Here is a 24,403-nt window from a genome sequence, read left to right on the forward strand (position 1 = left end):
GTTCTTGAAAGAAGCTTACATTGGAAAGGCAGAGGTGGGCGGGGTGGCCAGCGGCTGGGATGCCTCACACTGGCCTCCCCTCAGACCTGATGATCGAGATGGAGGACCAGACCAATGACGTTCACGAGGCAGGCATCCCCGTGCTGGACTACAAGACCTACACCGACCGCGTCTTCTTCCTGCCCTCCAAGGACGGCGACAAGGACGTGATGATCACAGGCAGGCTGGACATCCCAGAGTCGCGGCGACCTGTGGTGGAGCAGGCTCTGTACCAGTTCTCCAACCTGCTCAACAGCAAGTCCTTCCTAGTCACTGTGAGTGGGGCCGGTCCACAGGGCGGCGTGGGGAGGGCCAGGCAGAGACCGGGCTCAGGTGCTCACGGAGGCTTTGCCTGGCGACCCTCGCAGTTCATTCACACCCTGGAGAGCCAGCGTGAGTTCTCCGCCCGCGCCAAGGTCTACTTTGCGTCCCTGCTCACCGTGGCGCTGCACGGGAAGCTGGAGTACTATACAGACATCATGCGCACGCTCTTCCTGGAGCTCATGGAGCAGTACGTGGTGGCCAAGAACCCCAAGCTGATGCTACGCAGGTGTGTGGGCTGCAGGGGGTGTGGGCGGGGCACATGCCCCAAGGATGGCGGAGGGGCGGGGCGCGCGGATGGTTGGGGGCGGGGCCTGCGTGCAGGGTGGGTGGCCACGGGGTTGGTCCGGGTGCACGGATGACAGTGCGGACGGGGCAGGGGCACGCAGAGGGCAGTGGGGCGGGGCGGGGGTGACCCCAGTACCTGGGCTGCCAGCAGATAGATGCAGGCAGTGCAGATAGGGAGGAAGGATACGTGAGCTTCTGCTGGTCCCCTTGGCGTCAACTCTTGGTGGGATGGGGTGGATGGGGAGGAGTCGAGCGCTAGGGTCACTGTAGGCTGCGTGCGTCCGTTCTGACGGGGACCCAGGGCCTGGATGCACGTGCTGTGGGTGCCTGGAGGAGCTGGCTGGGCCCAAGGGCACTGAGGGGTCCCTAGGGAAACACTTCTCGGCCCCTGCAGGTCTGAGACGGTGGTAGAAAGGATGCTGTCCAATTGGATGTCCATCTGCCTCTACCAGTACCTCAAGGTGGGCTCCGGGGGGGCCTGGCCAGGGTCGGGGAGGAATGTGGTTGTGCGCTCCCCGCCCACCCCACACAGGTCCGCCTGCCTGTGCAGCATCACCCACGGCTCTGGCGTGGACGTTCCCACCCATGGCTGAGCTGCTCTTTGTCCTCCCAGGACAGTGCGGGCGAGCCTCTGTACAAGCTGTTCAAGGCCATCAAGCACCAGGTGGAGAAGGGGCCAGTCGACGCTGTGCAGAAGAAGGCCAAATACACCCTCAATGACACGGGGCTGCTGGGGGACGACGTGGAATACGCGCCCCTGGTGAGCCCTGGGGCCGCGGGCCGGGGGGCTGGGGGAGCTCAGAGACTGCTCTCCGTGGCGCTGGGCTCTGGGCCCAGCCGCAGTCCCAGAAGCTGGATGGTGTTGGGGGATTCACGTGGGCCCAGCTGAGTTCGGACAGGGGTTGTGGGTCTCTCGCAGTTGTCTCTAGAGAGAGGCTCTATGTGTCCTGGGCACCTGGGTCTGCCCCAGGTCTGTGTGGGGCCTGGGTGTCCGCGTGTGCCTGGTGTTGAGCTTGTGTGCACAGGTGGGAGATGGCGTGGGGCACGTGGTGCCCGGGAGCCAGCCAGTCCCCGAGCTGCTCTGTTCTTTGTCCTGTGGAGCCCGGGATTGGGACAGGGCCAGGCCGTGCTACTCTGGGTGCTCTAGGGGCTCAGAGCTACTCCCGCCCCACTTGATGGTGTGGCCGTGAGTCTGCTTCCACACTGGTGGCCCGTGAGAGCAAGGGCCCTTATGCTGACTCTTCACCGTGTCCCCCGGCAGACGGTGAGCGTGATCGTGCAGGACGAAGGGGCCGATGCTGTCCCCGTCAAGGTCCTCAACTGTGACACCATCTCCCAGGTCAAGGAAAAGATCATTGACCAGGTGTACCGGGCGCGGCCCTGCTCCCGCTGGCCCAGGGCTGACAGTGTGGTCCTTGGTGAGCAAGGCCCTTGTGTTCCCTGGAGAGGGGTCCTGCCCTCAGAGGCTGGTTGGGCAGGGGGCGGGTATCGGGACAGCCCCAGGGAGCTGGGTTCCAGGTGCCGGGCTCCAGGTGCCGGGCTGTGTCCTTCCAGAGTGGCGTCCTGGGTCTACAGCCCAGATCCTGTCAGACCTGGACCTGACGTCTCAGCGGGAGGGCCGATGGAAGCGCATCAACACGCTGATGCACTACAACGTGAGTGCCAGTGGGTGGGGGCGGGAGGGGGCCGTTGGGCACAGGGAGAGCGGGCTCCTTGCCTAGCGACACCCGCCCTCATGACCGCGTGCCCCAGGTCCGGGACGGAGCCACTCTGATCCTGTCCACTGTGGGAGTCTCTCAGCAGCCTGAGGACAGCCAGCCGGACCTGCCCGGGGAGCGTGAGTACCCCCGCCCCTGCTTTTGCCCTGGGCTCCTGTCGGCTCCGGAGGTCTGCGTGGACCAGTGCCCACCCTCGGCCGCCACGGCAGGGTGGGGGGCTGCTGAGCTCCAGCCCTCATCCTCCAGCACCGCCCCTCCCTCCCCTCCCCAGGCCACGCCCTCCTGGAGGAGGAGAACCGCGTGTGGCACTTGGTGCGGCCCACAGAGGAGGTGGAGGAAGGCAGGTCCAAGCGAGGCAGCGTGAAGGAGAAGGAGCGCACCAAGGCCATCACGGAGATCTACTTGACACGCCTGCTGTCCGTCAAGGTGGGCGTGGTGGCCCGTGCGCTGGCGGGCTGGGGCGGTGCTGGCGGGCGGTGCTGGCGGGCGATGCTGAGCGCCTCCCCCACCCCTGCAGGGCACCCTGCAGCAGTTTGTGGACAACTTCTTCCAAAGCGTCCTGGCACCCGGGCTCGCCGTCCCACCGGCGGTGAAGTACTTCTTCGACTTCCTGGACGAGCAGGCAGAGAGGCACGACATCAAGGACGAGGACACCGTCCACATCTGGAAGACCAACAGGTGGGTGCTGCTCCGTCCGCGGCCCCTCGCCCCGGCCTCAGCCGCCCCTCACTCCGCCGCTCTGCCTCAGCTTGCCGCTGCGGTTCTGGGTGAACGTCCTCAAGAACCCGCATTTTGTCTTCGACGTCCACGTGCACGAGGTGGTGGACGCCTCCCTGTCCGTCATCGCCCAGACCTTCATGGACGCCTGCACGCGCACCGAGCACAAGCTGAGCCGCGTGAGTGGGCGCCGCGAGCCGGAGGGCGGGTGGAGCCGGGGCCGCGGTGTGGCTGTGGCTGGAGGGCCCCGGGGACGCTGGTGCCGGGCTGGTGCTGTGCTGGTGCCGGGCTGGTGCTGTGCTGGTGCAGGGCTGAGGAGCCCGGCGGGGAGGAGGCTCCCTGCGGTGTGCGGGCTGGGGAGAAAGGCGGGCAGCCTGGGACGCCCCACCTCTGCCTCACGTGGGAGCCCACAGAATCGGAAGCTCCCCCTGTCTAGGGCTGGGCAAGGGTGGCTCCCCGGTCGGACCTCTGTTCCCCACTCCCCTTCCCTTCTCTGTTGTGTGTTCGAGCTGAGCGGCTGGGCACCTGGCTCTGTCCCCCGCAGGACTCCCCCAGCAACAAGCTGCTCTACGCCAAGGAGATCTCCACCTACAAGAAGATGGTGGAGGAGTGAGTGCTCCCCGCCCCCAGCCAGACCCAGGCCCCCAGCCCTGACCCCACCCAGTGGGCCCCGGGGTGGGGGTGGGGTTCAGGCCCTGCAGCCCCCAGGACCCGTGGCCGCACCCCTTCCCTAACCGTACCCCACACCCTTGCAGTTATTACAAGGGGATCAGACAGATGGTGCAGGTCAGCGACCAGGACATGAACACATACTTGGCAGAGATTTCCCGGGTAAGAGCAGACGGAGGGGCTGCAGCAGCCGACCCCACCCCGACAGAGCTGCCCTGCCCTTCCCCTGATGCCCCCTGCCATGTGGGGCAGGAGACTGTCCTTGGCAGGGGGTGGCCAGATGGGCCGCCCCCTACGTGGGACTGCGGTGCCCTGGGGAGAGGGCTGTATGAGCAGTGTGCCTGTGTGGATGGGGGGGTGTGCCCGTCTGTGGATGTCCCACATCCCTCCGACACGCCCAGGACCCCGTGTGTCTGTAGCCATCTGCTCCTGCGCGCTGGGTCACACACCCCCCGTCCCTGTGTCCCCAGGCGCACACAGACTCCCTCAACACCCTGGTAGCTCTGCACCAGCTCTACCAGTACACGCAGAAGTACTATGATGAGGTACGGGGTATCCTCCGGGGGAGGCGGCACTTGAGAGGTCCCCTTCCCTGGCCTGCGCTCTGACGTGGCCCCCCTCTCAGATCATCAATGCCCTGGAGGAGGATCCCGCCGCCCAGAAGATGCAGCTGGCCTTCCGCCTCCAGCAGATTGCGGCCGCGCTGGAGAACAAAGTCACAGACCTCTGACCTCTGACCTCTGCCACCGCTGCCTCTGGGCGCAGGTGCGTGAGGCCCGTGTCAGGCATCGGGTGACCCCTGGAACCTGAGGCCCAGTGGTGAGGCCCTTCCCTTTCACCAGCAGAGGAGGAGCCCCCAGGCATCCGCGTGTGGGTGCCTGCGGGTGCCCTCGCCCTTGGCGTCTGGTGGCTGTAACGTCCTTCTGAGCCACAGCGCCTGGCAACCTCCGGCACCAGCGCCCCCCTGCAGCACCAGCATCGGTGTCTGTGTCACACCTCCCAAGCGATTCGCGAACGTGCCTTACGCCCCTGGCGCTGCGCTGAGTCGTGCCTGAGCACCAGCAGCCGCCTCAGATCCCTGGGTTTGGCCTCCTGGGGGTGTGCTGGGAGTGCCCGCGGCCCCCGGGGCCTAGCGCCCAGACCGTGTCTGTCTGCCCCACTGGGGCAGGAGAAGTAATGCGGTACTCGCCTTCCTGACCTCACCTGGCCTGTCCTGTGGGGCGCGGGCTCTCCGGGTGGACTCCCTGTCCCGGGCCCCACCTCCAAGGTCAAGCTGGACGTCAGACGTCGAGGCCCAGGTGCCTGTCAGACAGGCTGTCCTGGAGGCCCTGGCCAGGTCTGAGGGGTCCCGGCAGTGCCGCCAGGACCACCCTCACCCCCACCCCCTTTTGTAAATTTTGTTAATTATAAATCAAATACAATTGTTTTTTTCACTCTGCTGGTTGGCTGGCTTCCTCCTGGGGGGCCGCAGATTCGTGGCTTGCCTCTTCCCCCGCCTTCCCAGGCTTGTCCTGCTGAAGGTCTTTCTGTGGACACTGGCCCAGGTGGGCAGGGGGTTCCTCTGGGCCACAGGGTGGCAGTGGGGGCAGGAGAATGTGCCCCGGGAGTCCACACCCTCCCTGCTCCGCCCCTGCTCCAGGCCTGGGCCACGGGGTCTGGATCCTGGAACAGTTTGGCTGCAGACGGGGAGGTGGGGAGGGTCGGCTGCGGTTGGGAGGATCCTGCGCCATCTGCTGGTCGGACAGCCCTCGCCTGTCTTCCTTGGGCTGAGTGACAGGTCCTGCCCCCGGGATTAGGGTAGGCGTGGCTTGGGCTTACTGTCTGGACCCTGAGCACCCAGAGAGGGTGTCCTCTTTTCTAAGAAGGGGTACTTCACAGACATGGTCCAGCCAGCACACATTAAGTTACTGCTGTGTGCAGACCACAGCACACACTGGCATGCCTCTGGGAGAGAGGGCCTGTGTCCCCCTCCTTAGGCTGTGGGGCTATTGGGTCAGCTCTATGGTCCCAAGAACAGCTCCAGGATGACTTAGGGCATAAGTCAGGCTGAAAGGCCATGTAAGGGAGAGTGAGGGTACCTTTGCCCATGCCTGAGGGGAGGGGGTTGTCTTGGATTCTGGTGATGGGGGAAGGGGTTTGCTCCCAATCCCCGTGTTGCATGCAGGGGTGCAGCAGTGAAATGTCCCACCCCACAGCCTCCAGGCACACATACATGTCCAAGCACACACAGCATCAGCATGTCCGGTCGCTTCATTTGATAAATACACACTGTTCAGAGCCTGCCCTGAGAGAGTTCTTTTGCTTCAAGGACACCCCCCAGCAGAAAGGGGATTTTGTGATCCGTCCAGCTTCAGGTAAGGCTGGGTCCAGGTGCTCACATGTTTCCATGTGTCTGAACTCTTCCCAGCATGCGCTGCTATGTCCTCGGACTGGGGGGCTGCTGCTGACAGGCTCCCCTCTCCTCCACTTGGGGCATCGCTGTGGCTGTGGCTGGGGATGGGCCGGGTGCACAGGGGGCAGCCCCACTCAAGCCACGTGGAACAGGTGTGGGTATCCCCCACAAGGAAGGGGTACTAGGCAAACAACTGATATCCCCTATCCCAGGACCCCAAAAATGACATGGTTATGACCCGTGCTATGTTCCCCAAGATTCAGCTGTCCAGAAGCAGGTGGAAAGCGCTAAGCTGTGGATGCCTGGGGCAACGAGGTGGGGACCTAGAGGCCTGGCTTCCAGACTGAAAGTCCACAAGCCGCTCTTCCCTCCCTCCCCATGCTGGACAGGACAGCCAGGCAAGAGCTGGGTCACTGAGGACCGCCTATATTCTGTGAAGCTTAGAGAGGAAAGGCTGCAGGTCCCAGAGATGAGGTGACCTCCCTTGGAGGACAGGAGTGTGAAGGGATCCAGGGGGGCTGTCCTATCATGGGGCCAGTGAAGGGTAGACACTGGGCATGCATGTTGGGGGGCAAGGCACTGTGGGGGAGGACAGGCCAGCCTCAAGTATTCAGGATGCTGACAGACGGGGGGGTGACCCGCCCTCCTAGTTCCACTTCCCCATTTCCTCCTAATGTGGGGATCAGGGAGGCAGGGACGGGAGGAAGCCGCACACAACCTCAGTGACCTTCCAAGTTGTAGAAAACAGCCCCAAACCATGCACTGCTTGCTAAACAGCACGAACCCCACCCCACCCCCGCCCATCCCCTGGCCCCTATGACAGGACCACAGTAGGAAGTTCTGACCTCAGAAGTACAGCCAAGAGACCAGCAACTAGCCAAAAAAGGGTGGCCTGGGCCAGTGGAGGGGAGAAGTGGACATGGAGATGAGGAATGCAGTCTTGATTTTGACGGCTACTCGAGAATCCCGGGGCGGGGGTGTGGTCAAGAGAGCTGGGGATGAGGGTCCTGAGGCCCCAGGCTGATGTCTGGGGAGGAAGCTCTTCTGCCTGGGTTCCCCACTCCTCCCTGCTCACACCTGAAGCACCTGCCGCCCCCCACCCCTGCTGCTCTCCCTTCCAAGCCACCACCACCTCCGGACTCAGGCCTTTCTCACTCGCACCACGCAACAGTCGTTCTGGACGGGCTGGCCAGGGTCGTGCTGTGAACATGTCCAGTAGGGCTCCCTATCAGCCTGTGGGACCCTGCCATGGCCCCACACAGCCAGCCACAACCCCCCAGCCCAGCCACCATACTTGTCTGTGACCCAGCTCAGTCCTGGAGAGGGAGGACTGTGGACGCTTGCCCCAGCTCCACCGGTGTCCCCTCTCCAGGGGACTTCCTGATCTGTCTGGCCCTGTGTCTTCTCCCCACCCTAACCACCCAGGAAACCCCCTGGTTGCTGCTCATCAGTATTACAACCGCGACCCTCCCCAGAAGGCAGCCTGGCCTGGGTCCTGGGGACCAGGTGGGCACCCGAGGATGAATCATGACCGAGGGTCTCTGCTGGGCCTGACCGCGAGGAGGGGCCCGGGCTCCCCTAGGGGCGGCACAACCCCACCCCTCCGGCCGGGGCGGAAGGGCGGGGCCTATCGCCAGGGGAACCTCCGGGGCCCCGCCCGCCCGGCGCAAACAAAGGCCGCCCCCCTTCTCCCGGCCGCACGGTCAGCGCCCGCCGCCCGCTGCTGGACGAGCCTCCTGTCCGGCCTTAGCTGAAGCTCCACGGACCCCGCACGGAACCCCAGCGCGCCTCAGCCGGCCCGGAAAACACAGCGCAGGGCGGGGACCGCCGAGGAGGCGCGGAGTGGGGCGGCTGTGGGAGGGGCCCCCGGTGTCCTCACCCCAACACCGCCCGGCCTACACCGGCTCCTAGAGGGGAAACTGAGGCTGGGGACGGCTCGGGACTTGGCCGAGGTCGTGCAAGGCTGGCTGGCGCGACTGGGACTCGGCCGACGCCACGGTCCGGGTTCGCTGGGTAGTGACGTTTGCCTGGTACTGCGCCGACGTGTTTTGTTTTCGTCTCGCTGCCAGCATTTGAAAATCAGGACATTTCCCATAAAAACTCAAGCTTTGGTTTGTTTGGAAGAGGAAGAAGATCGGGCAACAGCCCGACTGCCCACTTTCCTGGGAGACGCAGCCCCCCAGCGCTCTCCCGACACAGAGGGCCCGGGGACACCTGTCACGGGGCAGCGCTGTCTCCGCACACTTGTCACTTTTAAGGGGGAAATGACGAGGCGCGGGCCCCGAGCGCTAGAGAGATGCGGGGAGGCCTTCTTGCTGGCACGAGGAACATTGCCCCGGGAGGAATCCTCCTCCCGGGCCGTGAGAGGACGCGAGGAAACGTGTCGTGCGCGGAGGAGGAGCTGCGGTTACGTAGCTGAGGAGCCCCCCAGTACCTAGAAACGTCAGGGTGGGCTTCCTGGGAGAGGTGACAACTGGGGGATTAGAAGGAGGAAAGGCACCAGGAGCCAAGAAAGACCCATTTGGAGATGGCCTTTTATGGGTACAGCCCCTCAAACGTCCCCCCACGCCCCGTGCCGCCGCTGTCCCTGGTCCTGACGGGGCTGGTCCCCAGGCCTGACCGAGGCGGGAGGCCGCTGCTGGTCCGCGGAAGGTTACCAGGGGACGACCCGCACCGCCAAGGCCGCAGCGGCCTCCGAGAGCCGGAAGCCGGGCGAGCGCAGGATCCAGAGCGCGTCCATCTGCCCACCCCACAGGGAGGCCTATCTGACCAAGTGTCCAGTTTCTCTGTGGTGATGAAAGAAATCTCTGCCCTGGCTTCTTCGATTTGGAGGGTTCGCCTTCATTTCAGAGGGAGCAGCCTGGTGGGGAGTCTCGCGCAGGGCCCGGAGCAGGGGGTGGGAGAGGAGGGGTGCGTGCACCGGAGGTGCAGGCTCGGGTGCTGGCAGGGTTGGGTGCGGGGAGCAGAGGCTGGTGAGAGGCGGTGGCGTCCTGGATGGGGCGGTGCCCGGCCGAGCACAGATTGCGGGCGGATACTTGGGGAAGTGCGGGCCCCAGGAGGTAGAGGCGGGCGGGGCGGCGAGCTGGACGCCGGCCGTCCCTCCCCCAGCGCGGGCGCAGCGGCCCCGGACGAGCCCAGGAGGGGACCGAAGGGCTGGTTTCCGCCCGGCCGCCGCCAGGCAGGGGCAGGAAGCCGCGCGTCTGTCCCCGCGCACCACCCACCACCAGCCCCCCGGCCCCGCCCCGCGCCGCCGCCCGCCGCCGCCTCCTCCCGCCGCCCTCCGTCCTCTCCGCTCCGGCTCCCGCGCGGGGCGGGGGCGGGGGCGCGGGGCGGGGCGCGGGCCGAGCGGCGGCCGCTTCGGACATGTCGGGCCCGCGCGCAGGCTTCTACCGGCTGGAGCTGAACAAGACCGTGTGGGAGGTGCCGCAGCGGCTGCAGGGGTTGCGCCCCGTGGGCTCCGGCGCCTACGGCTCGGTCTGGTAGGGGCGGCGGCGAGAGCGGGGAGGTGCGGGCGGGACTGAGCGCGCGCCCCCTCCCCTCCCTCCGCGAGGTGCCGGCGGGAGGGGCCTCGCCCTACCTACGCCCCCGGGCCTCTCACGGATCGCTGCAATGAATGGGGGGTGGGGGCGTGAAGGAAACTTTCCCACCGGGCGCCATTCGGGTTTGGGGAGAGGGGTCGTTCCTCCGTCCTGTCCCAGCCGGAGCATCCCCCACCAGGCCCAAATCCTGCGGCGTCACAGTCGGCGAAAGGGCGGGTCTCATGCGCCCCTAAATGTGCAAGCATGCGTCTAGGTTGCCCCCCCCCCATTCCCTCCGTCAAAGGTCTGGCATCCCTGGGGTCCGGCAGATGCCCAGGTACTACGGTGGGTAGTTTTGTTTGCCAAAGGAAAAGCCTAACTTGGGGGAGGGTAGGATCAAGCTCCATGGCGGGTCCTGCCCCTCCCCTGTTTTCCAAAGGGTCTCAGACTCTGGCCAGGGCTTAGGCCTGAGCAGAGATGCCTACCATCCCCCTGCAATACTTGTGGTGGTCTAGACCCCAGCCCATTTTTTTGCCCTAACCAAGATAGCTCAGACCACAGCCCCACAGTTGGGCTCTGAGGCTCAGACAGAGCATAGTCTGGAATGGGAGAGAGGGTCAGGATTTGGGTGAGGCCCGTGTGGGTTTGGGGAGGGTCTAGGGTAGGGTGGTTGTAGGAAGTTGGTTGCAGGTGCCATACTGATGGGCTGAGTGCGGATGTGGGTGTTGAGCGGTGTCCCCCCAAACCCACTGGGGTCATTACAGAGGCCTGAGCCAGGTGGCTGCTGTCCTCTGAGGGAGTCTTGGAGGTGGGGAGGCCAGAGCCCCTAGGGGATGGGGCATTGCTCCTGGCTCTGACAGAAGTTAAGACTGGGACTTCCTGAAGCCCCCAGAGGTCCAGTGCTGGAGCCTGGACCAAGGGTTTCTGCCCACCCCCCATCTCTTGTCATTGGCCCGCTTGTCAGAATCGTCGGGCTGGCCATCTCCTCCGTCCTGGCCTCAGGTCTCTGTCTCCATCTCCAAGACCTCAAGGGTGGGAAGAGGGTCAGGATAATAAATGAGTGGTCCCTGGGGAATATAGAGTCCTTGCTGGAATCACCTTGGGTCTAGAATCACCTTCTGGGAGCTCCTAGAGAGTATCAATCTCCCCAAAGGAGGCCTGGGCCCCCCACTGCACTTAGTTGATGGGGACCAGTGCAGGTGATTGCCCTCTCCTGGGCTCCTGTGTTCTCCTGATGAAGATGGTGCCCCAGTGCCAGATTCCTGTCACTTGATTGTGCCGACAACTGGGCAAAAGGATCCGCTGCCCGCATGAGTGGACATTCCCCTACCTGCCTCCCCAGAAGTGACAGACCTTTCCCCACAGGCCACTGTGGGGATGGGGGGGGGGCGTGGATGCCCCAGGCACCTAGCTAGCTTTCCTGCACTGCCACCTGGGCCCCTGGGCATCCCGTGCTGCAGAAACTGCTCCCAGGGCCGCGTGGACCCCACTTGTTGCTGGGGAAGCGGCATTCTAGAGAGTGGAGGTAAAGGGAGAGGGAGGAAGGAGAGGAAGCAGTCTGTGTGAAGGCATGGATGGCTCTTCGCAGGGCTCCAGTGTTGGGCCAGTGGGACTCCGGGGTGGGGGGGCAGCCTTTGCATTTGAAGCTGATGCCTGTGGGCCTTGTGTCTCCTGTGAAGAGCAGATGCGTGGGCATCGGGACCTCTGGGGAATGGGGTGCACCAAGGGGAATGTTCGTGGGCCCAGACCTTGCATATTGTCCAGTTTGTCACTCTTAAAAATAATAACGCGGTAAACACCTTTGGCCAGTTTTTCCTCCGTATTTTGTCTCTTCAGAGGTGTTGGGCACCCAGGGGCTTTGAAGGTGGCTCTGGAACCCTGCGGGGTGGGGGGGGCCCTCCTGGAGCTATGAGCCGATAGGGGAGCCAGAGGGCTGTTTGGGGCTGGTTTAGCAATGGCTGTTTTCCTGACCTGGTTGGTGGAGATTCTCCCTCAGCCCCATGCCGAGTTGGGGAAGAAGATCCAGGTTAGGACTCCCTGGTGGCGCAGGCCCGGCCCCTGTGCGTGGGAGGGTGGGCTGCCCCTTGAAGAAGGAGAAGGCCCCAAAGAGGCACAGAGGAGAGGCTTCCTGGGTGCCGGTGTCGCCGTGTCCCACCCCCCAGCGGCCGTCTGAGCAAGCGCGGGGGCGGGAAGAAGAGCCCCGCGGGAGCAGGGGCGGGGTGCGGGGCGCGCCGCCGGGGCCCCCCCGCGCCGCCTCACTCCCCCCGTTGCAGCTCGGCCTACGACGCGCGGCTGCGGCAGAAGGTGGCGGTGAAGAAGCTGTCGCGACCCTTCCAGTCGCTGATCCACGCGCGGAGAACGTACCGCGAGCTGCGGCTGCTCAAGCACCTGAAGCACGAGAACGTGAGCGGGGCTCGCGGGGCGGGTCCGCCGGGCGGCCGGGCCTCCCGGGGCGCGCAGCACGCAGGGGGCGTCCAGGCCTAACTCCCGGCCCCACGCAGGTCATCGGGCTGCTGGACGTGTTCACGCCGGCCACCTCCATTGAGGACTTCAGCGAAGTGTGAGCGGTCGCCGGCGGGGCCACAGGGAAGCGCGTTGGGGGTGGGGGGAGAGGCGGCCTCTCGGTGCTGACCCCCCCCCCTCCCAGGTACCTGGTGACCACCCTGATGGGCGCCGACCTGAACAACATCGTCAAGTGCCAGGCGCTGAGCGACGAGCACGTCCAGTTCCTGGTTTATCAGCTGCTGCGCGGGCTGAAGGTGGGCGCCGCAGGGGCGGGCACGGGGCGCGGGGCGGCGGTCAGAGCCTGACCCTGCCACCGCATCCCCCTCTCCCTCTCGCAGTACATCCACTCAGCGGGGATCATCCACCGGGTAGGTGTGGCCGAAGGGTGCGGGTCGGGGCTTCCGCAGGGCCTGCGCAGGGGCTCCTCCTGCGCTCACGCCCGCCTGCCCCGCAGGACCTGAAGCCCAGCAACGTGGCGGTCAACGAGGACTGTGAGCTGCGGGTGAGCCGCCTGCAGGTGAGGGCCTGCCGGGCTGCGGAGGGGTCGTCCGGGGAGGTGCTCACAAGCCTGCTGGTCGCTCTAGATCCTGGACTTCGGGCTAGCCCGCCAGGCTGATGAAGAGATGACCGGCTACGTGGCCACTCGCTGGTACCGGGCCCCCGAGATCATGCTGAACTGGATGCACTACAACCAGACAGGTGACATCTGCCAGCCGGGCAGGTGTGCGGGGTGGGGCCAGGGTGGGCTGCAGTAATCACACCAGGGCCTGGGGACTGAGGGCGGCGGGTACAGGGCCAGGAGCCCAGGCCCCTGGGGTGGTGTGTGTCCAGTCTTGGAGGGCAAGCATTCAAAAATGGACCGCAGAGGGTCCAAGCACCATGGGTCCTGGGCTAACTGTTCCCCCTTCCCAGCGTTGTACTTAGAGGAGTAAGGGGTCTGCTGTCTGGGGGCCTGGGTGCAACAGAGAGCCCACTGTGCACAGTCTGGGCAGCACCCTGATTCTCGGAAGGGCCCTTGGGGAGGGTGGACTGATGGAGCCTCCTTCCCCAACAGTGGACATCTGGTCTGTGGGCTGCATCATGGCTGAGCTGCTCCAGGGAAAGGCCCTCTTCCCAGGAAGTGACTGTATCCTTGGCCCAGGTGTGGGAGGAGGGTGAGCCAGGAGCCCCCTGTGCTGGGTGGGGCGCAGGGGAGGTGGGCACTGGCCCTTTCTGGCCGGCCTTGCCTTCTCTGCCCCATGCGGGGCCCCCTTGGGCTCACTGACTCCAGCTGTAGGAGAGCAGGTTTTGGGTAGCGCCCCCAGGTCTGGGATCTGGGGGCCTGGGAAGGGTCTATTCCTGGCCAGTGGGCATTTCCTCAGCCGGACAGACATCGACCAGCTGAAGCGAATCATGGAAGTGGTGGGCACACCCAGCCCTGAGGTTCTAGCAAAGATTTCCTCAGAACACGTGAGTCGCTCGCTGCCCGCTCTCTCTGCTGACCCAGCTCCTGGGCACTCCAGAGGAAGGGGCTCTGTGGGAAGAGACTGGGAACCATGCGGGAGACCTGGGTCACGGTGGACTAGAGCCCAAGGCAGGTACCTGAGCCCTTCAGGGAGAAACAGGTGAACAGGGAAGGCGTTCCCGGCACGAGGACAGTGAGGGTACACCCTCAGCACTGACAGACGGTGGGACAGTGAGGGTACAGTCTTAGCACTGACAGACAGACATCGCCTTTGCCAAGGACAGGGGGTGCCCCGGGCATCGGGAGCCAGGTAAGCCGCGGGAGCCGCCGCATCCGTGGTGGCAGGGGCCCTATGGTGTGTGCGGGCTCTGATCCAGGCCTGTCAGAGCGGGTAGGTCTTGTCTCAGCAAGTCCTTGCCTGGCTTTGGGCAGGAGGGGGGCCGGTGCATGAGCCGGCCCCCTCAGGCCCTTCCTGTGTGCCCCCAGGCCCGGACCTACATCCAGTCCCTGCCCCCCATGCCTCAGAAGGACCTCAGGAGCATCTTCCATGGGGCCAACCCCCTGGGTGAGGACGGGCTCCGGGGCTGGGCTGGGCTCCCCGTCTGGCACTACCTGCACGGCTGACCACCCCCTCCCTACGGACCGCTCCATAGCTGTGGACCTCCTGGGAAGGATGCTGGTGCTGGACAGCGACCAGAGAGTCAGTGCGGCGGAGGCCCTGGCCCATGCCTACTTCAGCCAGTACCATGACCCCGATGATGAACCTGAGGCCGAGCCCTACGACGAGAGCGTTGAGGCCAAGGAGCGCACCGTGGAGGAGTGGAAGGGTGAGATGGGCCAGGGCCAGGGGTTGGGCGGGGAGGGGAGAAGTGGAGCCCAGGGGCCTGACACTGGCTTCATTCCCCGGTAGGCTAGGAGTTGCCTGTTTCCTGCTGGAAGCATCCCACTCCTCCCCAGAGTGGTTCCCACACTGCCCGTGCTCCTGGGGCTGGGCTGGGTCCAGCAGAGGCTTGGGGCAGCACAGCGCCGGCTCTAGAAGGAAGCCCCCCGGGGCTGAGACTGCCCTCAGGATGGTGGGCCCGGTCTGGGCAGCCAGCACCGGACAGTCAGGTGGGGGCTGTGAGCCAGTGACGGCCTTTCCCTTCACTCTCTAGAGCTCACCTACCAGGAAGTTCTCAGCTTCAAGCCCGCAGAGCCACCGCAGTCTCCTGGCAGCCTGGAGATTGAGCAGTGAGGACACGTGCCTACTGGCCCTTGGGACTGGCGGACGGGCAGGAAGGAGCATGCCGGCTGGATTCCCACGAGGGCCGCCTCCCAGCACCACTGTGGCCAGCACCCTGAGCCTAGCTGGGGCTCCCTCGCCTGCACGCTGCCCTCGTGGGCAGTCTGTATACGCATGTGAACGCACAAGAGTGTGCATGGGTGCAAGCCGCGAGTGCAGGAGTCCAGACAGAGCACCCTGGACTTCCTCAGTCCTCTGCCTTCTCCCAACAACCTGGGTCTCCCGTAGGACCTCATCTGGATGCCTTGGGGTTCCCCTGGGGAGTATGTCTGTCTCCAGACCTCCTCGGTCCCAGGTCCCAGAGGGTTGTCTCTGGAGGGCATGGTGCCCTGGGGCCAGGCCCTCTGGAGACTGAAGGGAGGGTCTTGGTTGTCAGAGCCTCTCAACCCGGAAGGGGCGGCTGTCCTGGGAAGTGCTGAGACCCTGAAGAGCTGAAAGCTGAGACCGTCACCACGTATCCGATGAGACCACCATGCTGGAGCCCCGTGTTCCCCTGGGCCATACGTGGCATATGCATACTAATGCGTGCTCCCGGTACTGACATGTCAAGGCGCGTGTGAATCTGGGGAGGCCTGAGAGCCAGCCGCCATGAGCAGCTGGAAGCCTGAAGTGAGGTGCCTCTGCTGTTACTTCGCTTCCCTCGGTTCCTGATTGGGGGTGGGCTGGGGCGCTGCCGCTGAGATCCTGGGTGTGCCATGCCAGGGGCTCTGGTGGACAAGGGAAACCAGGGAACAAAAGCCAGGGCTTTCTCCTGGAGTGCGGGGGCTGCAGCAGACGTGAAGAGGTGGTTGGTACAGGGGGCTCCAAGCTTGATGCTGGCGGTGGGGGGGGAACACCCCAGTGTGCCCTTGGACTCAGACCCTGACCTTGGTCAGGAGCTGATGAAGAAGCCTCTGCCTGCTCTCGCTCTACCTCTGCCCTCCTCCGGCCCTGCAGCTGAGCCCTGGACTGTTCTGCCCTGTGGGTCCGCTTGCCTCCCTTCTTCCAGAATGGAGCTGGTCCAGTAACCTGTGGACCTGACCCTGTTCAAGATGTTGGGGGTGTGGGTTCCCCAGCGAGGGGCTTCTCTTTGAGGAGGTGGTGTCCCGTGTGTCAGGTGGTGACCCCCCCCCACCTTGCAGAGGTCTCAATGTCAAGTGCCTGCAGTGGGGTTTCACAATAAAGGGGGTTCTCTCCCACTCAGCTTGTGTCCGAGGCCCTGCTGCCTGGAGCGGGGAGGTGGGAGCTGGATCCACGCCTCACATTCCCAGCCGCTCTGACCCCACTAGTCGCCAGTCGGACAAGCAGCCATATTCAGTCCAGCACCCTCCCTGCTCCCAGAGAGCCGAGGGCCATGGGGGGCGGGACAGGGTGAGTTCTGGGTCCAGGCTGATAGGCTCTGATCCAGGACAGGGCTTGAGGCAATCCACAGATCAGCCCACTGCCCTGGGGGGGTGGGGGGGCGGAGTCACTGGGCATGCTCGGCTTCTGGTCTGGTTGCAGCTCTGCCCCTTCGCTCAGTGGTCAGGAAAGCTGCTGGTGGACAACCAGGGCTCCCTGGGAGCAAAGGCTTGTCCTGCCCTGGAGCTGGGTAAAATGGGGAAAGTAGCTTTCCTTTCGTTCCTGTTTAAGGGGTGAGAGGGCCACTCCAGCCCTCGGGATGTCCACCGAGCTCCTGCTGCTCACCACGGCTCGGGAGGAAGAGCACTGGCCTCAACAGGGATGGGGCAGAACTTCCCTTGGATGGGGCATCTGTGCCCTTGCCCTGGGCCTTGGGATCTTCTGGGAGCCCCACCATGGGCTGGTCAGTGTAGCTACGGGGCCTCAGGTCCTGGGGAATGGGAGCAGAGCTGGGACATGCCCTGCGTAGGGAAACCTGCCAGACCCCTGGGCCCCACCATAAGTAAGTGAGCCAGCTAGGGGCTTCCTGGAGGAGGCAACCCAGGGCATGAAGGGCACAGGTGGTTGTGACTCCGGCGACTGGCCGCTCTGACTGGTCTCCAGCTGCTGGGTGCTGCGGAAGACCAGCCCGCAGCCCTGGCCGGCTCTGAGCTGCTGATTCATGGTGTCTGGGGCCAGAAGGGCACAGAGGAGGGGCGGGGGGGCCCTGCAAATCCTGTTACCCCACTCTGTCTCCGACCTGCCTCATGGAGCTGGGGGAGGTCCCGCAGGGAGGGGTCTCTGTCTTCCAAGAGCATCTGGTGCAGGGTGGGGCCAGACCTCTGGAAGGAGGCTGCCGATGGCCCCACCGATGGCCCCACCGAGGGGTAAGGGGGCACTAAAGGCCCAAGCCGGGCTCTCCTTCACCCCTGGGGTCAGCGGTGACTTTCTGCAGAGAGAGGAGAGGCTCAGGCCAGACTTAGGACAAATGAGGAGAAAGCTGGGAAGGAGGCAGAACAGGAAGGGACCCCCACAGACTCGGAGCAGCTTCCCACCTGCCAGGTGGGTGCAGAGAAGGGAGCTGGGTGTGCACCAGGGCCCAGGGGAGACCTACAGGACCAGCTTCTCTGGCTCCTGGGGTTGGGAGGCCTGGGGTCGGTGGTGGTCACACGGAGGAGGCCCAGCTCCTCCACAGGGAAAGGGGGATGCAGGCGTTGGGTGGTGGGGGACCCCACACTGGGATGTGGATGGATCCGCCCCAGGGGAAGGGGGCGGCCTGGGGGGTGGGCGGTCGGCCTGGGGGTCACAGCATTCAGCTCCGGGCACTCCGGGGTGGGGGCCCGGGTTGATGGGGTGGAGCTGGTGAGGGAGGCGGACGGTGACTTGCAGCTGGGAATAGAAGTGCTAAGGTCCGGACTGCCCAGGATGGGCCCAGCTCCCCGGGCGCGTGGCTACTAAGGGGGAGCCGGAGCCCCACGGGACTGGTGCTAAGACACCCCCAACCCGGCCCCGGGGAGTCCGGCCCGGCCCGGGTGAAGAGGCGGCCGGGGTCTGCAGTGCGGTCCGGCCCGGCGCGGCCCCGGCGGCGCTCCCCTCCCCCGCTCCGCCCCTCCTCCAGCCCCCCCCTTCCCCGCCCGCGGCGGGCGCCTCAGGTTTCCGCGGGGAGCCGGAGGGCGGGCGGGGGCGTCACGTGCGCGCCGCCCGGGGGCCGGTTGGTCCGCAGGCGGGGGAGGGGCCGCGCGCTCCCCGGGCCGGGGCTGGGGTCGGGCCGGGGTCGGCGGCTCCCGACTCCCTGGAGGGCGGCCCCAGGACGGAGAGAGCCGGAGGCCGGAGGGCCCCAGCGGCGGCCGGGCGACGGCGCGGAGCAGGCTTTGCCCACGCGGTGGCCCCGGCTGATCCCGGGCGCCCGGTCCTCGCGGCGCAGCGCCCACGGGGTCGGTGGCGGGGGCGGCGCCCGGGCCGGCCATGAGCTCGCCGCCGCCCGCCCGCAGGGGCTTCTACCGCCAGGAGGTGACCAAGACGGCCTGGGAGGTGCGCGCCGTGTACCAGGACCTGCAGCCCGTGGGCTCGGGCGCCTACGGCGCGGTGTGGTGAGCGCGAGCCGGGCGGGGCGGGGGCGCGCGGGGTCCGGGGGCGCGCGGGCCTCCCGCTGACCCGCGCGCCCCGCAGCTCGGCCGTGGACAGCCGCACTGGCGCCAAGGTGGCCATCAAGAAGCTGTACCGGCCCTTCCAGTCGGAGCTGTACGCCAAGCGCGCCTATCGCGAGCTGCGTCTCCTCAAGCACATGCGCCACGAGAACGTGAGTCGCGCCTGGGGCCCCCCCAACCCCGCCAGCGCCCGCCCCGGCTGCTCCGCTCCCTCCCCGCCCGCGGACCCTGCCCCCCTCGGCGGCCCCGCCCGTGCGCTGTCTGGAGACTGGGGGGCCAGGCCGTTGTACCCCGGAATTGGGGGGGCTCCACGTGGTGAGCCCTGAGAGCCGCTGCTTCCCTGGGGCCAGGCCTCCCTGCGAAGCCGGTGCCCGCGAAGGGCTGAGCTCCTTGGCTTCCTCCTGGGGCCACATCTGCCTCTTCACCCAGGCCCTAGTCGGGTCACGGCCCCGGCCCAGGCCAAGGGCACCCTCAGCGTCTCACCCCAACCCTGCCTCCAGCCAGGAGCCTAGAGGTGAGAGAGGACGCGCACAGGCGACCAGCGGTTGTTCTGCAAGGGACGCTCAGCCTCTTCCCTCCTGCTGGGCATCGCACGGGCCGCAGCCCAGGCCCCCTTCTCCAGACCCTGCCCTGAGCAGTCTGCTCCAGTCCCCCGCAGAGCTGGACACAGAGCAGGAGCCGGCATCCTGGCAGGGGCACCTCAGAGCCTTGCAGTCTCCCGAGCAGGGGTTGAGGGAGCTGTGTGGACAGCACTAAGAAGAGTGCCCCCCCCCCCCCCCGCCCCCAACGACTTCTTCCATGGGGGGAGGGATGGCGGATCTGGGGCCCTACCAGGGAAGGGTCTCCCTTTTTTCGGGACCTGCCCATAGGACACCACGTGCGGCTGCCCCTGCTGGCTTCTGAAAGCCCTCCCTCCTCCTGGGAGAACTGCTGTTCTCCAAGTTCCTCCTACAGCCCTGCACTCTGCGTCTCCCACATACATCATTCCTGCCACACCCCTAGTTTGGGCCCCCTCTCAGGGCTGGTGGTTTGGGTACCCAGACCCTGGGCTGATCATGCTCTAGACAGGTGGTCTAGGCCCTCCTGGACCATCAGATCTGCCAGCCTCCATCGGGGAACATGAGTCCCATGTCTGCCAGGAAACTTGTTCCCTCGGTTCTTGGCTGACCCTAACCCTCTTAACCCCTTGAGTGGGTCCTTCGTTCCATCAGACTTTTCTTCTCTGTCCTTAGCCTTTCCCCAGTGAAACCCACTCACGGTGGACACCAGCCCAGCACCGACCTCACCACGTGGTGGTTACACCCAGTCGTGCCCCTGGTTCCCATGGAGACAGAGTCCGCCCCCTCAAGGTTTCCTCCTCCTCCCCAACCACCCCCACTCCCACTCCCCACCCTGCCCATCCCCTGAGGTCTCAGGGCTTTCTCTTCAGACACTGCTCACCCACGGCCCAGCCCCCTCCTCTGTGCCATCCTGACCCACCAGCACAGGAGCCACTGCCTCCGCGGGCCCTGCACACAGCTGGGAGGCTCTGCCAGTCAGCACCTTGCTTTCTTAGGTGAACACTGAGGCTGTGAGAGGCTGCGCGCCATGGCAGGGGCTGCCCTTCCGCCCTTCCCCTACTTAAGGCCAGAAGCCACACTGCAGAGGCACAGAAGTCTCTAGCAACCTAACAGATCCCCCTCACCCTTGGCAACCCTGTCTTCTAACCTCTTCTTGTCAAGACACTGTCCCGGTTCCCCAGGCTTCCCTGGCTTCCAGGCCCCTCAGTGAACATCCCTCTGTGTTCTCTCCTCCCCTGTGCCCATGACTCCAGCCCTGCTGGCCGCAGAGCACACCTCAGTGTCCCTCCACCTGTGTCCACTCTTGCCTCCCTCCTATCTGTCCCCACACAGCAAGCACTGGACACACTTGTTTAAACCCTTGCTCAGAAGCTCTTGGGGTCCAAGCCAGACCTTCACCTGGCACGCACGGGCCTGCTCGGGCTCCCTCTGGCCTCTCCTTGGCTACTCCCTGGCTTGGGCCTCGGCCACCTGGCCTTTCTCCCTGTGTTCCTCAAACACTCGAAGTGTTCTCCCTTCCGCCTCGGCCGTCGTTCACACGGCCTCTGCCAGGTGTCCCCCCGCTGGCACTTCCACCTGGCCACTCTGCTGTATAGGCCTCCCAGGGGTCGGCAGGGCGGGCTCTGCTGCCAGCCTGCCTGGGGCTCTCCAGCAGGGGTGAGGCCCCCTGATGGACCTGCTGGTTGTCGGCCTTCCCTCGGGAGGCTGTCCCCCTTGGTCTTGGGTCTTCCTGGGAGCTAAGAAGAGGAGGAGGAAGGGCCATGGGAGCTGCCCCTCCCCCAGGGGAACCCTGTGGTCACCGTTCAAAAATAGCTGTGTCTAGGGGCTTGTGTGCCAGGGCTGGGCTGCCCGCCAGCAGACGGAGCCAGGCCCTGCAGACATTGGGAGGAGACGGGGATGGCTGTGGGGGGCTTTTCTGCCCTGAGTGCAGTGCCCGCTCTGGGGGTGTACCCGAGCCGCCGTGCCCGCCGCCAAGCCCCCATTCCACACAGTCCTCTGGGTTCCTCCCCAGGTCATCGGGCTGCTGGATGTGTTCACTCCTGATGAAACCCTGGATGATTTCACAGACTTGTGAGTGTGGTCTTGGGCAGGCTGTGCCGGGCAGTGGAGTGTTGGGTGCTGACTCAGGTTCTGTGTTGGCGTGCGGGCCTCCCCGCAGCCCGGGTGGGGGGTCCCGAACCCAGGACCCATGGCGGTGGCACGGCTGGGTGGATCCTGGGCCTCCTCCCACCACACTGGGGGCCCACCGCCCTGGGCACTGGCCCCCGCCAGAGCCGGAGGTGCGAGTGTGGGACCCATCTGTTAGTCGGCAGGTCCCGTGCTCTCGGACCCTGGCACTCTGTGTGGCCTGTGTGGAGAGCTGCGGCCCTTTGCTGGCAGGCAGGGGAGGGGCAGCAGTTGGCCTGCCTGTGGCTGCTGTCCCTGCTTTCATACTGCGGTGGGCCCAGAGCCAGAGGCTGAGCTGGGGAAGGGCTGAGGACAGCGCCTCACCGTCTGACCTTGCAGAGGTCAAGGACCTGCACAGGCCCCTGTCCTGGCGAGGTGCTTAATGTCTGTCCTCTGCGGCCCTCTCCTGCCACCTGTCCGGTGTGCTCCTCTGACCCATGTGCCCTGCTGTCCCCACCCCTGCCCACAGGCCCTGCCCCCCTTTCTCTGGCCGCTCTTTTGCCTGTGATCCCTGGTGCTGCCCGGATCCTGGCCTCCGTGCGGCCCTGCAGGAAACCGTTCTGGGTGGGGCAGGGCGGGCAGAAGAGCTGTGGCTGGGCTTGGGAAAGGCGGGCGCTGCCCACGTGTGGAAAGGGGAGCCCGTGTGCCGTGGGGCCGTCTCCGGGACCCCAGGGGCGGAGTGCGTGTGACACCAGGCATCTGCACGCACTCCATCCCTCAGTTACCTGGTGATGCCGTTCATGGGGACTGACCTGGGCAAGCTCATGAAGCACGAGAAGCTGAGTGAGGACCGAATCCAGTTCCTCGTCTACCAGATGCTGAAGGGGCTAAAGGTGGGGGCGTGCGGGGTGCGGCCGGGCTGGGGCTGCCGGCCTGTGGCTCTGGGGTCTCCGGGAGCTGACTGCCGCACTGTCTCTGTCCCTGTAGTATATCCATGCTGCTGGCATCATCCACAGGGTAGGTCCTTGTGGCGGTGGGAGGGCCCCCTGGCCTACAGGTGAGGGAGGGGCTTGGCTGCCTGGAGCCCCCATCGCGGGGGCACAGCTGTTGGGGGTGAGGGACCAGTGCCCTTCTTGGAAGGGCTGTTGAGTGGGGCTGACCAGAGGCAGGGAACAGGGGCTCTTCTCTGCATATGCCCCCGTGGGAGGGGCTGCGCGGCTACCTCTCTCCTGCCCCCAGGACCTGAAGCCCGGCAATCTGGCGGTGAACGAGGACTGTGAGCTGAAGGTGTGTGTCGTGGGGGAGGCTCTCCCCACCCACGCATCTGCCTGTTGCCCTTGGCCCTCGGGCCAGGCAGAGGGCTCAGACCCCAGCCATCCAGGCCACAATGGCACTGGATACTGGAGGGCATGGGGCATGCTCCGTACCTCATTGAAGAGAAGGAAGGGGTGCTCGCTTCGGCAGCACATATACTAAAAAAATAGAGAAGGAAGGGAAGTGGCCCCAGTCCCCGATGTCTGAGCCAGGGTAGGGCCAAGGGTCCTCTCCAAATAGGCTGGCCAGGTCCTGGGGTGGGCAGGGAGTAGAGGAGCAGGGACAGGACACCTGCTGGGACACCTGCTCCTGAAGGTGCTGGAGGGCAAGGTCAGTGGTGCTGCGGGCACTGGCCATGGGGAGGGACTCATGGGGACGCTTGGGGAGTCTGTGGCCATGACCTCAGGTCCTGGAGGGCTGGCGGGAGGCCCCGGTGTGACCAGTTCTCCCGGATCACAGGCTGACCCGGCTACTCCCTGGGGCCCCTCTGCCCCACCTTCTCGATTCTGACCGTAGATCCTGGACTTTGGCCTGGCGAGGCAGGCCGACAGCGAGATGACCGGGTATGTGGTGACCCGGTGGTACCGGGCACCTGAAGTCATCTTGAATTGGACGCGCTACACGCAGACAGGTGAGAAGCTGCCCAGAGACGCAGAGCCGCCCTGACACCAGCCTCCTGGGTCACACCCTCTGGCTTCCAGTTCTTCATGGGAAGTCCAGGGCCAGCTCCTCCCGGGAAGGCTGCTGAGCTGGGGTGGGAGCCGGGAGAGGGCGCGACAGGCTAGACACGGCCGCCTTGTCCGTGTCTCTCCCCCGCCCCGCCCCCCTCGACGTGTGTGGGCCCCTGCCCTCCCTGGCCCCCAGAGCCCTGACGCAGGGGCTTCTGTCTCAGTGGACATCTGGTCGGCGGGCTGCATCATGGCAGAGATGATCACTGGGAAGACGCTGTTCAAGGGCAGTGACCGTATCCTACCCTTGTCGGGGGGCGGGCAGGGCCTGGGTGGGGGCTGGGCATGCTGCCCGGGCCCGGAGGGGGCGCGCGCTGCTCTCGGCCCTGTTCTGTGCTCCTGACCTTGGCGCAGACCTGGACCAGCTGAAGGAGATCATGAAGGTGACCGGGACGCCTCCTGCTGAGTTTGTTCAGAGGCTGCAGAGTGCCGATGTCAGTTGGGAGCTGGACGGGAGCTGCGGGGGCTGGGCCTGGGTCTGGGGGTCAGACCCTTACCTTTGCTTCCTGAAAAGGCGAAGAACTACATGAAGGGCCTCCCCGAGCTGGAGAAGAAGGATTTCGCCTCCATCCTGACTAATGCAAGCCCTCTGGGTACGACTGGACCGGGGGTGGGGGGGAGCGTCGGGTCAGGGACTAGGGCACCGCGGCCTGGGACCCTCCCTGAGCAGCCCTCCCTGTAGCCGTGAACCTTCTGGAGAAAATGCTGGTGCTGGATGCAGAGCGGCGGGTGACTGCGGCCGAGGCGCTGACCCACCCCTACTTCGAGTCACTACAGGACACGGAGGACGAGCCCACGGCCCAGAAGTACGACGAGTCCTTTGATGATATGGATCACACGCTGGACGACTGGAAACGTGAGTGGCGACTCTGGGCAGGGCCCGTGGAGGGACCTTGAGAACCAGTGCCGGGCTCCAGGGCTCAGGTTTGGGTCCCCCTACCTGGGGATGCCGGTCATATGAGGGATACACAGACGGTCAGAGGGCACTGGGGCTTCTTGCCAAGGTGACCTCTGGCTGAAGGTGAATGAGGGACGAGACAATGTCCCCGGCAGGAGGTTCAGCACTGACAAGAGCAGGAGGTGAATTCTGAAGACTGGAGACAGCTCCCCGCTCAGGGGAGTTGTGAGCCCTAACGCTGTCCCTGCCCCGGCGGCCCGGCCCCGGTGCTGCCGTCTTCCCCTGTCCGGGCCAGAGACCTGGGCTGTTCTGGAGCCCCTCGGCACCCTCTTGTCCCCCAGACTCCGCTGTTCCCTCTTGAGCTTGTCCTCGTCTCTGCACTCTCTCTCTCTCTCTCT

At 65.5% G+C, this 24,403-nt stretch overlaps 3 protein-coding genes across 13 annotated transcripts in view; all 3 read left to right on the plus strand.

The window, feature by feature from the left end:
• PLXNB2 (plexin B2) overlaps window positions 1-5,185 on the plus strand; it is a 28,819-nt gene extending 23,634 nt beyond the window's left edge. For all 5 annotated transcript variants that reach the window (XM_059401688.1, XM_059401685.1, XM_059401686.1 and 2 more), the window contains 14 exons: window positions 85-314; window positions 408-589; window positions 1,043-1,109; window positions 1,262-1,408; window positions 1,910-2,066; window positions 2,203-2,303; window positions 2,401-2,485; window positions 2,638-2,792; window positions 2,884-3,044; window positions 3,115-3,262; window positions 3,628-3,692; window positions 3,839-3,914; window positions 4,223-4,297; window positions 4,378-5,185. In XM_059401688.1, coding sequence (XP_059257671.1) covers window positions 85-314; window positions 408-589; window positions 1,043-1,109; window positions 1,262-1,408; window positions 1,910-2,066; window positions 2,203-2,303; window positions 2,401-2,485; window positions 2,638-2,792; window positions 2,884-3,044; window positions 3,115-3,262; window positions 3,628-3,692; window positions 3,839-3,914; window positions 4,223-4,297; window positions 4,378-4,482 — 1,754 coding nt within the window. In that variant the 3' untranslated portion in view covers window positions 4,483-5,185. The remainder of the gene's footprint in view (window positions 1-84; window positions 315-407; window positions 590-1,042; window positions 1,110-1,261; window positions 1,409-1,909; window positions 2,067-2,202; window positions 2,304-2,400; window positions 2,486-2,637; window positions 2,793-2,883; window positions 3,045-3,114; window positions 3,263-3,627; window positions 3,693-3,838; window positions 3,915-4,222; window positions 4,298-4,377) is intronic.
• A 4,276-nt stretch (window positions 5,186-9,461) lies between these two features.
• Window positions 9,462-16,071, plus strand: MAPK11 (mitogen-activated protein kinase 11). The gene is made up of 12 exons (XM_059401699.1): window positions 9,462-9,623; window positions 11,936-12,065; window positions 12,164-12,222; window positions 12,310-12,421; window positions 12,506-12,535; window positions 12,622-12,669; window positions 12,752-12,866; window positions 13,222-13,293; window positions 13,537-13,616; window positions 14,098-14,176; window positions 14,265-14,438; window positions 14,766-16,071. Exons 1-12 carry the CDS (start codon window positions 9,508-9,510, stop codon window positions 14,843-14,845), a joined length of 1,095 nt encoding a protein of 364 aa, XP_059257682.1. The 5' UTR covers window positions 9,462-9,507; the 3' UTR covers window positions 14,846-16,071.
• A 1,922-nt stretch (window positions 16,072-17,993) lies between these two features.
• The window catches only part of MAPK12 (mitogen-activated protein kinase 12), a 9,367-nt gene continuing 2,957 nt past the window's right edge, over window positions 17,994-24,403 (plus strand). For 2 of the 7 annotated variants that reach the window (XM_059401709.1, XM_059401708.1), the window contains exons 1-12: window positions 17,994-18,342; window positions 18,422-18,551; window positions 19,632-19,748; window positions 20,971-21,029; window positions 21,847-21,958; window positions 22,053-22,082; window positions 22,305-22,352; window positions 22,896-23,010; window positions 23,272-23,343; window positions 23,462-23,541; window positions 23,622-23,700; window positions 23,778-23,963. In XM_059401709.1, the coding sequence (XP_059257692.1) occupies window positions 18,218-18,342; window positions 18,422-18,551; window positions 19,632-19,748; window positions 20,971-21,029; window positions 21,847-21,958; window positions 22,053-22,082; window positions 22,305-22,352; window positions 22,896-23,010; window positions 23,272-23,343; window positions 23,462-23,541; window positions 23,622-23,700; window positions 23,778-23,963 (1,153 nt within the window). In that variant the 5' untranslated portion in view covers window positions 17,994-18,217. The remainder of the gene's footprint in view (window positions 18,343-18,421; window positions 18,552-19,631; window positions 19,749-20,970; window positions 21,030-21,846; window positions 21,959-22,052; window positions 22,083-22,304; window positions 22,353-22,895; window positions 23,011-23,271; window positions 23,344-23,461; window positions 23,542-23,621; window positions 23,701-23,777; window positions 23,964-24,403) is intronic. The other 5 variants (XM_059401710.1, XM_059401711.1, XM_059401714.1 and 2 more) reach the window with 5 other exon arrangements.

The sequence above is a fragment of the Mustela nigripes genome, chromosome 6 (genome assembly GCF_022355385.1).
Source record: "Mustela nigripes isolate SB6536 chromosome 6, MUSNIG.SB6536, whole genome shotgun sequence".
Lineage (NCBI taxonomy): Eukaryota > Metazoa > Chordata > Mammalia > Carnivora > Mustelidae > Mustela > Mustela nigripes.

What these genes read in the sequence shown, in the direction of transcription:
- MAPK11 (XM_059401699.1), top strand. Translation starts at nt 9,508, where the DNA reads ATGTCGGGCCCGCGCGCAGGCTTCTACCGGCTGGAGCTGAACAAGACC. An exon ending in AGCACCTGAAGCACGAGAAC is followed by an intron (nt 12,066 to 12,163) that starts GTGAGCGGGGCT and finishes GGCCCCACGCAG; the next exon opens with GTCATCGGGCTGCTGGACGT. An exon ending in CAGCGGGGATCATCCACCGG is followed by an intron (nt 12,536 to 12,621) that starts GTAGGTGTGGCC and finishes CCTGCCCCGCAG; the next exon opens with GACCTGAAGCCCAGCAACGT.